This window comes from Danaus plexippus, assembly GCF_018135715.1.
Source record: "Danaus plexippus chromosome 3 unlocalized genomic scaffold, MEX_DaPlex mxdp_30, whole genome shotgun sequence".
Lineage (NCBI taxonomy): Eukaryota > Metazoa > Arthropoda > Insecta > Lepidoptera > Nymphalidae > Danaus > Danaus plexippus.
Genome location: NW_026869845.1, coordinates 2,266,660 through 2,278,441, shown reverse-complemented (window position 1 = coordinate 2,278,441; position 11,782 = coordinate 2,266,660). Strand labels below are relative to the sequence as shown.

Here is an 11,782-nt window from a genome sequence, read left to right as displayed (position 1 = left end):
TGTCAAAAAAATGTCTTCATGACACATTCACTGTTTTGTTTTATTTAATTTAAATAATTACAAAAATAATAAAAAAAGTCACATATACCTATGTTTTAATTATTTCCTGTAAATTAATCAAATATTTAAGTTTTTGTTATAACGTTTTAATTACCTAAATATGGTAAAAGTGTGGAAATTGGGCCTTATGAATTATGATACAGCTTTAAATATCCAATTAGCGATAGCAAGAAAGCATTTAGATGCAATGATGAAAGGAACTACTACAAACTATGACACTCTACTGCTCGTGGAACACAAACCGGTTTATACTGTGGGTAAGAATATAACCTAAGATTTCAATATTTTTTTAATATAATAAGTAGTTGCCTCATCCTTTTTTTTATTGGTTTTACGTGTGTAATATGAAAAAATGGAATGGAATTGATTCCAGGTATTAGGGATGACACACCAAGTGATGAAATCTTCAGACTAAAAAACCTTGGAGCAGAGTTCAAGAAAACTAACCGAGGCGGTCTAATCACTTTTCACAATCCAGGACAACTTATAGCATACCCCATTATTAACCTCAAACATTACAAAACCAGTGTAAAATGGTATGTTAATAGCTTAGAAGAAACTGTTATAAGGCTGTGTGCAGAATTAGGTGAGTGGTTGAATTGTGTGTTTGTACACAGAAACTAAGTATTATGTAATTAACTTATGATTAATTATCTTACTAACTTATGATTAATTATTTTAGGTGTAAAAGCAAAACGATCTCCACATACAGGAGTGTGGGTTGAAGAAAATAAAATAGCTGCAATTGGAATTCATGCATCTCGATATGTCACAACACACGGAATATCTATAAATTGTGACAATGATTTGTCATGGTTCCAGCACATTGACCCTTGTGGTATAGCTGATAAGGGTGTTACCTCTCTTAGCAAAGAAACTGGTATTAACTGTACCACAGAGAAAATAACTCCAATATTTCTCCGCAACTTTGAAGATGTATTTCAATGCAAGTCAGAGGAATTGAGCAAAAGTATACAACAAGAAATCCTTAATGACGTCTGTAGTGAATTATTAGTAGAAACAAATTAATGTCATAAGTCTACCTAAAAAAGAAAATTGTTGAATATTTATACCTTTGTTATGCAATGAAATAAAAAAATATATTTTAATTTGTACAAAATTTATTTCTTGTATTAATACAGTATAAAAAATAAATAGATGTTATAGTATTTCTAAATAAATAAAGTAGAAATCTCAAGTTGGGTTAGGAGAAACAGTTTCACACCAGTTCAACGTCTCATGACCAATTATAATATTTCTACGGAACCCAACTGAAAGTTCAAAAGCGATGAGACAAATAAAACTGTTAGTGCCTCTGACAAATAACAGTATATTTACAAGATTTTCTTCTAGAAATTTGAATGTTAGTATTTTAACGTTAATTGTACTCGCCAATCAAATACCAGTTGAAATATTTATTCAGAATAATCCCATTGAATCACCAATGCACATTTTCAATTTTCAGGGACTATTCCAAAAAGTATAGAATATAATATTTTATTCCTTAAAAGTACTATTAGTAATAAATGCATATTCTGAATTTAATATTGAAAATCCTTAAAACTATATTCTTTTAATTAGTACTTATAACAGCTACAAGTTATACGGCATCGTAATTATTATAATCAATAATAAGCCACATATTTCACCTATTCGTATACCTACTTACATTTAATAAATGCTTCTAAACGCAATTAATTACGATTACGTAAATCGAAAGACGCGGTGGTTACATTTCTTGAAGAACATTCTGTCACCACGAATCGTTCTATATCTAAATGGACGGATATAATGACGTGAAGTGTATGGAATTTGAAATCAGTCATTCGTATCACAAGTTTGATAAACAGGCGAACCTCAATATGGACGGCATAGTAATGTTAGTCCTACAGTTCTAGGACGAATTACGACAAATGCTTAGGTGGCGCCAGCCATTTACGCATGTAGTAACAGAAGATGGTCGCGATGTACAAAAGTACCAGTAAGGCACAGGCAACTCCTAGCAGCAGCACGGATGACTTGCTAGGACATGGCTCCACAATGGTTACTGTTTTTTCTGAAATACAGTGGAATTGAATTAATCAAGGTACTTCCAAACGATGTACTTTGAGATTAAAACTTAATTACTTCATATGAAAAATGTTTACCTCCAAAGTTGGTCTCAGATGCTGAGCCACCAGGTTTATCGGATCGGAGGAAGTCAGTACTCTGTCTTTCATCACCAAAGTCAAGAACCAATATTTCTTGAGAAATATTCATGTCTTCCTCTTGAGAATGAGTTTCACTGGTTTCGTTGTTAGGTAAAGAACGTCTCTTTCTGCCCCATGACTCTATTGATTCTCTGCCCCATTCACAAACCGCCTAAAATTTTATAAGAATGACATGATTAGGTATAATTATCGTGCTTAGAAAATCGATTAAGGCATAATTATATCAGTAGTCCTAATAGGTTTTAATTCTCACGTAAGTACTTACAGGTTCACATGGTCCCAGACAGTATTTCACATTGCACTGGAATATAACACCGTAAGATTCGGTGAATCTGAAGGCTTCATACACGGACTGCAATGCGTTACCGTCGGGATTGAATGCTGGGAATATTGATGGATCAACCGGACATCTGTAAGGCAAGAAATAATAATTTAGTATAAACACTTAGAAATAGCAGTTATTTAGTATATTTTAATACAAACCCATCATCGTCGATGATCTGGAACGTGCTCTTAGAATCCTTAGCCATAGCGACACAACTGCGTGCAAAAATGCCGTATGGAGCTGTAACGACATACATTTATCAATTCCACTAAAACATTCCAAGCGGATGTCAATAAGTATCCCATTCTAGTATTATGAACAGCAAAGTTATTTATATTACTAAGAACTCGTTTTATTGATGTCCCAAAAGATAAAAAAAATTTAATCAAATAGTATTAAATCATTACGTACTATCTTCGGGAATTTCGATACGGAAGGTGAGTCTGTCTCCAATACGGACAGTTTCAACCTCGCGTTGTCGGCTATCAAGAATGCGAATGCGCGGTGGAGGTGCCTCAGGTGCTGCAGTGATGGAGATCATCTCCGGATCCCTGGAAAGAATATTGAATTAGATCAGCTTGGCTTAAAATAAATGAGGAATAACTAATAGCTGTGGACCGTTTTATTTATTCTTAATTTAAACTGTTATTATGGGCACATATAATTTGCAACCCAACACCTATATAACAATACACAGGAATATCAATGAACTACATGTGATTTACATATCCGTATCGATAACAACTCACGATTTTATTGTATTTGTTCAAAGGCTTTTAAAAATCCATACAAGGTGGTAAAAGTCATTTATAATTCCTGACGCGTAGACATTCCGCTAGTATAGTTGAATCTAATTGTTTTATGTATAATTCAGAATCTGATTTAGGTCATCAGAATTTAACTCGTGTGTTGGTATGTGAAAAGTATTTCACGATAGAATTGAATGTATTCTTAAGGCGGGGAAGTACCGTCGTTTTGAAAAGTGATTTTTTTTAAATATTTTTTTTATTAAATCAATGTTTGATATTGTATTTCATATATATCCGTATTTAAGCTATTAAGTCATTTAGATAGTTAAAGAATTTAATATGAAAGAAAATAAAAATGTTGTCTTGTTATAAATAACGTATAGCAAGAACTCTAGGGTACTATAAATTCTAATACCAACAATGTTATGTATAAATCTGTTAAGGTCATTTCCCAGAAGCATTATCTAAGTCTCCCGTTGTTTGTCTTGCATAGACAATCGCTTTAGTCATAGACAGTTTATATGGACATCTTCAATTGCTTTCAACGTTATCGTGTCAGTTCACTGTTACCAACCTGATGGGCACCATTCCAAATGTAATGTTCTTCGAACTCATGTCGTATGTGCACTTCACTTTGTAGATTTTGTCCGCTTTCGTCATAACAACGCTGTGATGTTGCAATACAACAGTGTTTGAATAAACGCCAGTCTACAACCAAAAGACAACGTCAATACAGAAAGAATGCCGTTTGTAATTACGATGATAATTGAAAATCTAAACTTACGACGCTCTGGGTATTACAATCCTGACCGGCCATTGTAAGATCAAGTCTGAATAGGTCGCTATTAACTACGTCTATGTTACATGTCTCCGAGCGGCCTAGTGCATAGATTCTTCCATTGAAAGGCTTGTTCGTACGGACTTGTACCGCGATCCTGGTATCTTTGCAGTGGACGGATACTGAAATAGCAATCATTAGTTAGCATCGTATAGAACCTGGGAACAATGATATAATTTATATTTATAGTACCGTCATAGCAAGTTCCGGTCTTGTCACAGTTCGCATCGTTTCTTGTTAAGTTGCTGGACATGTTGACATCCTGTTGATGGTCTATAGTAACAGGCAGCTCTCCACTGGGATTGGCTGGTGGTTCTAAAACAAAAGAGGATAAACTTAGGTACATACTTCCATAGAATCTGCAGATGTATTTATAGACAGTTACTATTTAGCAGCGGATGCATCGGCTTGTATGTGCATCATAAAGATACCAAATGTGACGTAGGCATTGTAATTACTGACGAGGCAAAGCTGACCGCCGCAATTCCATATTTTCACACGCAATTGGTAACTAGCATTGGGTTATTACACAGACGAACATTAACATACTATTAAAACTGGATTTCTTTAAGGCTTTTTCTTACTAGATAGAAAGCCACAATAGAAAATATTAAAATTCTAACAGCCTGATGCATAGCGTGTGAAAGAGTTTAACACTCATTAAATTGATAATAAACGTATCAAACGTGTCGCATTAACACGTAAAACAATGTTTATATTGTCTAACTTATATAAAGTTTAAAACTAAATGTTTACATAAAATGTTGCTAATGACACAATCTTTTACCGGAACGACCGGTACACCGTGCTGAATCGATTCGTTAGCACTCTTCCAGTGTCTCAAATACCTACTCTGTGTCAGTGACCGGTCAAACAATGGTTTGTTACCCCCGCCCTAATCAAGTTAAAGCACTATGGAAGACAAAATTTCAAATAAAACTTGATCGTACAGGAAAAGCATCGTATCTTTTGGCGTCTTTAATCTTCTCAGTCTTTGCCTAGAATATATTTGTTTTATTAACGATATAATAAATATAGCTTCATAGATATAAATATTATAAGTGAAATGAGAACAAAGGAAAATAACGAAATATCAAACAGAAGTTGTTCTTGTTGCTTATTAGCTGTATAAAGAATATAAATCAGATACTTTGGCATGTACCTATCTAGAAAAAACTATTATCACAAAGAAAATAAAATGCAATTACAGGTTATTTGAGCGTCTGTTAAACATCAAATAAGTTAGATGGATTCCTAAATAATAGTCACCTAAGGCAATAAATTTTTTACTTGAAGCGTTGCGCACGTAGAACTTATTCTATGCCTGTATTTACTAGATAAAGTCGATGAAACTACGTTTTCAATTAGTAACGCTTCAATAACTAGAATGAATTTTTCCCACGCTGGAATTTCTCGACTTTGTATTTAAAAAGGATATTGCGAATATAAAATGAAATCATAAATTAAAAAAAAAAAGTACTTATATTGTTTTGTCTTATTCGAGAACAAAGTAATTTTCTTTTACTAGAAACATTTTCCATACTATTTATATGTATCACCATCAAAGCGTATTCGATTTATAATATCCAATATTTTGTAAGAAATGTTCCCGTACTGGAATTTTTTTTTTAGAAAGTTGGCTGATCGTGGTTTTTTATTGATCAGTTCTCAATTGATAATTCCTTTTTTGTAACCAAAACTATTGGCTTTCCATTAACTGTGTTAACATTCTAGATTACGGGATTTATTTATTAGACCTTAATATTATTTTTTTAACTTGACTTAGCATCTGATTCAGCGTCCCTTTTGAATATATTAAAATAATTCAAGTACCAAACAGCAACAACAACTGTAAAAGTTTCAAACGTATTATCTAGGTTGAATGGAAACTTCCACGGAGGATTAATTTAAACGAAAATGGGCATAATTATACATAATATATACAAATATACATAATATATAATAGTCTATTAATACTGTTATATACAGTAATAATTTTTTTAATGAAATAATACCTATTCTATCTCTAGCACAATGTTTATGAATCTTAAGATATTGTTATCTTTACCGCAGAATGCGGTAACGGTTACCAATGACTACTGACGAGGCCAAAGATGATTTCCCGTTGCATTTTCATAGAATTCCATTAAACCATGTTTATGAAATAAAAAATGGAGAAAAATCTTGACAGTTAAATGACCGATTACAACGAATATTTATGCTGAAACCATATTAAAAACTATGTCAATCCACATATTTTTATCGCAACATATAACATATGTCGGAGTAGTCTGTCCATAAGTTGAAAACATGATACTACGACTACATACATTATAAATAAAAATAAATCTCATCGCCAAGTTTATCGCGACCAACCTCAGCAAAATATTTAATCTTAGAGTATATTTAGAATCATAGATTATATCGTCTATATAATAATTAACTCAGTCGCCGGCCTGTCGAAGCGGCCATTACGTTCGCTGTTTCTAGTTCGTTATTACAGATGATAGTATTATTAAGTATTACGTGTAATAAAAATAACTGCGGTAACCTGTATTACTTGAACACAAGGATAACCAAGGCCACAGAGGTTCATTACCAACGCGTATTAAAAACGCATTAAATTTCTTGCGTAATGAATCGTATGTGATACGATTTTACATTTTTCAATGATTAATACCTTTGTTGCTCTTCTTTATTCAGTAGCAAGATAGCGATTTATATGATATAATATATAATTAGAAAAAGATCAACGTTTTTTTTTTTCATCCTGTGTGATTTTATACGCTGTGTATTGTTAATGTATACTTTCTCTGAATCGCGAATGTCACGAAACGTGTTAGAGCGGGCATTGACCTGTAAGGCCAAGGCTAACCAAGGCCAACAGTATCATCGATTAAATCCTCTGTGATTACCCAAATGTATTACGTTAAATTTAGACCACATTAAGCAAAACCCTAATAAATCAATTACACGCTACTTTATTATAATGTCATGACATAAATCGAGTTAGAATAAATGTTTTTTTGTTTATTTATTTTTTTTTATATGTGCTAATAGCGATAACCATTTCAGTCATTAAATAAAATAGTGATCGAAAAAGTGTGGCATTAGAAATATTGAACAAGTTAAATATTAATCATAAGTAATATCAAGAATATTCCCGAACTTGCGAGTTCCTAACCTCCTTCCTATTCGTAGATTACGTTTTTCTTGTGTGATCTGTTTGTGATTTTAATTGAAGTAAGTATTAAGTATTTTTTTTATTTTAAATACCTAATTATAGAAAACAGGAAACAGAGCCATACGTATCAAAGATATTTAGTTGCAGTGTGAAATAATCCCTAATTTTCCAAGCTTTATGTAAATAATTAGTAGGTAATCAATTGCATACCATCTCGTAAGTAGGTATTCAATTTGTATTCTGTTAATAATTCTTCAATTCGCAATCAATGCTATCTCGATTCAATTACGGATGAATTAGGACTCATCTAAAACGGAGCCGACTTTAAAAAAACTAATTTTCAATTTCGTGTAACACCACCGTTATGAAGCACGCACGAGCGACGCCATTGCGCCACGTTTTTTTTTTGCACCAAAATGCAACTGCGCGATGATTCAGCACATTGTACATTGTAAACATAACGAAATTTTGTGGGCATGTAATAGATATCGATGCGCCTATTCATTATTCGATTAATTCGATCAATTTGCAATACAGACGGACTTTATTCGATTACGAGACATTGATTACAAATATTAGATAAGCTAGCAGCGTTCAATTACTTTGCTTATTACGTTGGATGTGGGGGTTTGAATTTTAATGTAACGGTATTATCTGTATCTTTATATAATGTTATTGACATTGCAGTGAACTCGGCCTTTAGCAATAGATGGCAATCTAAATGTCGTACAAGCAGGCCCACGTAATGGAGTAGCTATCCAGACTTTCCTATAGCGGAACCTAACTGTAATAGACAGAGTTACCGCCTACATTTATATCAGCGCTTGTTTTCCTATAAACCTAAATTAGTATTTATCATTCTTAATATGACATCAATGTTTTTAACTCCTCACAGTAAAGAAATGTTTCATAGAATCATCCGTAACAGTTGATAATGTAACATATAAGGTAAACCGTTTGCAACGGACTAAGCAAAGCTGTACAAATAAGAAAACGTGTATTTGTAACATGTAATATATTGCACGCCATTTATCCTGGCTTTACGATCGGAATTGATGACTTGATTGCTGCTGACCCAGACCTCTCATTGATCTTAAGATTAACCCCCGTCTATCGTCATACATATAACTAAATATATATAAAGGTTTATGTTTTTTCCAAGTTATCCAATTTTGCTCGTAAATAATTAGCAAACATCTCAATATCAAACACAGTATAAAATTACTTTAACAACAATTAAATCCTTTTGACACTTTATTCTCACATCTAGTGCTTTAAAGAAAGCACAGTAGCTGTTAAGAACCATTAGAAAAAGTAACACTCACACAATTTTTAATATGAACACCATATAAAAACAATTTTTACATAACGTTCCCACGAACTGTAGGTGAGAAGTATTGTATAATTGCTCTCATTTCAAAGGTAAATTCCGTAAGCTTACGGTGCATTAATAAAGTTATTTGTATGGCGGGTACATTAAAATAAATTAATTATAATGTGAGTTTTATAATGATATTTCATTTCGGCAGAATAAAGTATATCGTACAATACAATGTACAGCATCAGAACAATCTTTCTGTATTACACAATTGCTTGAGATATATTTTTTGTATGCCGTTTGAAGACAATTTCTGTAGTTTGTAAACCGTTAATAGACCACCGAGGTCGCTATTGTCAGGCTGAATGTTCGGGATGGAACCGTTTTTTGTCATGAAGACATTTTCAATTAAATATAAATTCTAAACGACACTACAACACTTTTATAGCGTGTTTTTAAAGATTAAAAGCACTATTTTGTCTGCTAAATCTTTATTTCACAATAATTTACTTATTTTAATTTATTTTTTGGACAGTGGAATAGAACGTAAAGTCAGTTAAGTTATTTTCTAAATATCTAAAGTGCGCTAACACTGTAAGTTTAACTGTACAGGTCGTTGTGTTGACAGCATTCCAGGTAAGACATTAACTTCGCAATATGTCATACCAATTTTTTTTTATTCCAGTAGTGATAATATATGTAAATAAATTTCAATTCCTCATAAATACGTAACACACATGAATATTTTTAAACATTTTATTTGTTTCTAAACAGTTAAAAATATAACCTCGAAAGAAAGTCATAAAGAATTGGAAGTTATAAGACAGGTTTCGTTCCTAGATTCTGTTGGTTTGCAAAAACATTTCTACTCATACTAATCGCAGCTGACATTAATTTTATTCACGTCTCATCTGTGATTCAGCTTGCACATCCGGGATAAGCGTGTTAATAATATTAATTAATCTCATAAATCTCTGACGAGGTGTAGATTAGGTCTGTCTCGCTGAAGTGCTACGTAGAATAATAAAGCAAGACGCTAGACGGTGATTTTTGTAAGAAAGACATACATAAAATAGAAACACACATTAATTAATAAATATATAATGTCCGTGTAACGAGATTTATTTCTTTATATTCTAATAAAACAAGGTATCTCAAAATAAACGAGAAAAAGTTATGAAAGACATTTCTCATCAATGTTCCCTTTAAATTAATATTACGAATGCATGTATGTTCAACTCTAATCGCGTTAATACCAATCTGCGGCCAGCTTACCAACGACTCACTACGGATGCGCAGGCGCCGGTCGTATAATTACCGACATTATAAAACACTACCAGTTTTTTTAATTAACTCACCAAGATATTATATTCATCCACAAAGTAATGCAATGAAACTGAGAATGAAACTCACACAATATTGTTTAGAATGTAATGATCAAATATGAATAAAAATGTATTTTCAACTCTCCGAAATTAAACACATGAGACAATGTCAAATAATATAAAATCAAATCTAATACATTGAATTAATATTTTAAATGGTAACGAGGAATTACTTGTCATAGGTACTCACTTTCACAGAAGTTCTCGAAGTATTTGCCGATCGGTTCGCCGTCGTCGATGAGCGGACGTTCAGCGTTCAGGTAAGCTGAAGGCCCATCAGGCAACGTGTGGTGATCGAGGTGGTACAGCCTGCAGTTGTAGATGGACGAATGCGGCGCTCCGAGGTACAAAAAGGAACGGCACAGGAACTCTGATTCTATCTCACAAGCACGTCGACATCCTGACTCCGACGTTACCTAAATAATACATACATTCAATTAAATATATATTAAATTCTTCGGTAGGCTAAGTAATGGAACCATAGAATTATCTTATATTTTAACAATTCATTTATTATCTAATAATGTTCTTATATCGAAAACTATTCTTAGGTTTAAAAAAAGTCCTTTACGACTGCAGCTTGATGTTTTTAAGGATCTATAGTATATGAATAATATATCTCTACAGGATATAAGTAATAAATGGCTCGTTTAAATTACATATACCATAGATATCCAATTAAGTCCAGAACCCCATAAATAACTACAGTAACGAAATTCTCGGTAAAACACTTTATGATATTATAGACTCGTAAAATGTTCTTATAATTACAAAGAAAGCGATGGATCACTTAGAACGAATATAGCATTATCCTATAATCTTGAATGTTACCTGTAGCTCCTTATCAGTATAATAATGCAAGCCAGCATATTGTGCCACTTTGTCTTCAGCAACGCCCACGCGTGGTGCCGTGAATACCCTCGCTCCTTTGCACGCCTGGGACGCCTTCAGGCATAGATTCTAACGACCACACACAAATCACTTAAGCGAGGAACACCGATAATCACACTGTTTATTTACACTACAAGTACAAATTATGTTAAGGTTCACAGAATTCAATTTATCGAAATGAGACCAACAACGGTGTCCAATGCTGTTACTGGAATGAATAATTTTCTTGTACTACGTACGGTCATTGCAATACTAAGACACCTTTCCTTCCTAGTTCGATAGCATTTTGTACGGTGAATTAAAATAAAGAGCTATGTATGTTAAAATCCATTACAAATCGTTTTAACTAAGTAACTTATTAGTAGTTGTAACCGTTACCTCGAAATAATCAGTGCCGGGTGTGTCGACTAGTTGTACAAAATGCTGTCCGGTGCGACGATCTGAATCACTCAAAGAACATCTCATACTGCCATACTCGTACTCCGCTGAACGGCACGGAAACTTTTTCTGTTTGTTAAAAGCATAATTTAATATCTTCTTAATATACCATTTCTTCAAAAGAACCTTGTTATAAAGGGTCGGGTGAACATAAAATTTCTTACCAGTCATATTTGGAACTAAAATATATCTCTAAGTTTAAATTTATAAAAATAAACTGTTTTTCTTAGAATAAAAGTATTTTTAGCTTTCAGCCAATATAAATTCTATGAAATCTATTTAAATATTACGAGACAACAATACGTTTAAACCTGTAATCGATTTACCATAAACAAAGTGTCTACTTTGTACTCCGAGAACTTTTAACATTCCCTTTTATCTCGC

At 32.9% G+C, this 11,782-nt stretch overlaps 2 protein-coding genes across 2 annotated transcripts in view; one reads left to right on the top strand and one right to left on the bottom strand.

Moving 5' to 3' along the window:
- Positions 1–1,169, top strand: LOC116765466 (putative lipoyltransferase 2, mitochondrial). Its single transcript, XM_032654920.2, has 3 exons — positions 1–317; positions 434–646; positions 743–1,169. The coding sequence occupies exons 1-3, from the start codon at positions 161–163 to the stop codon at positions 1,087–1,089; spliced, it is 717 nt and encodes a 238-aa protein (XP_032510811.2). The 5' UTR covers positions 1–160; the 3' UTR covers positions 1,090–1,169.
- Positions 1,164–11,782, bottom strand: part of LOC116779052 (uncharacterized) — a 36,004-nt gene continuing 25,385 nt past the window's right edge. The window contains exons 6-16 of the mRNA XM_061526895.1: positions 11,339–11,467; positions 10,901–11,029; positions 10,260–10,485; positions 4,375–4,497; positions 4,129–4,304; positions 3,919–4,052; positions 3,007–3,146; positions 2,754–2,835; positions 2,536–2,680; positions 2,208–2,421; positions 1,164–2,116 (exon numbers count right to left, since the gene is read on the bottom strand). Of these exons, the coding sequence (XP_061382879.1) occupies positions 1,965–2,116; positions 2,208–2,421; positions 2,536–2,680; positions 2,754–2,835; positions 3,007–3,146; positions 3,919–4,052; positions 4,129–4,304; positions 4,375–4,497; positions 10,260–10,485; positions 10,901–11,029; positions 11,339–11,467 (1,650 nt within the window). The 3' untranslated portion in view covers positions 1,164–1,964. The remainder of the gene's footprint in view (positions 2,117–2,207; positions 2,422–2,535; positions 2,681–2,753; positions 2,836–3,006; positions 3,147–3,918; positions 4,053–4,128; positions 4,305–4,374; positions 4,498–10,259; positions 10,486–10,900; positions 11,030–11,338; positions 11,468–11,782) is intronic.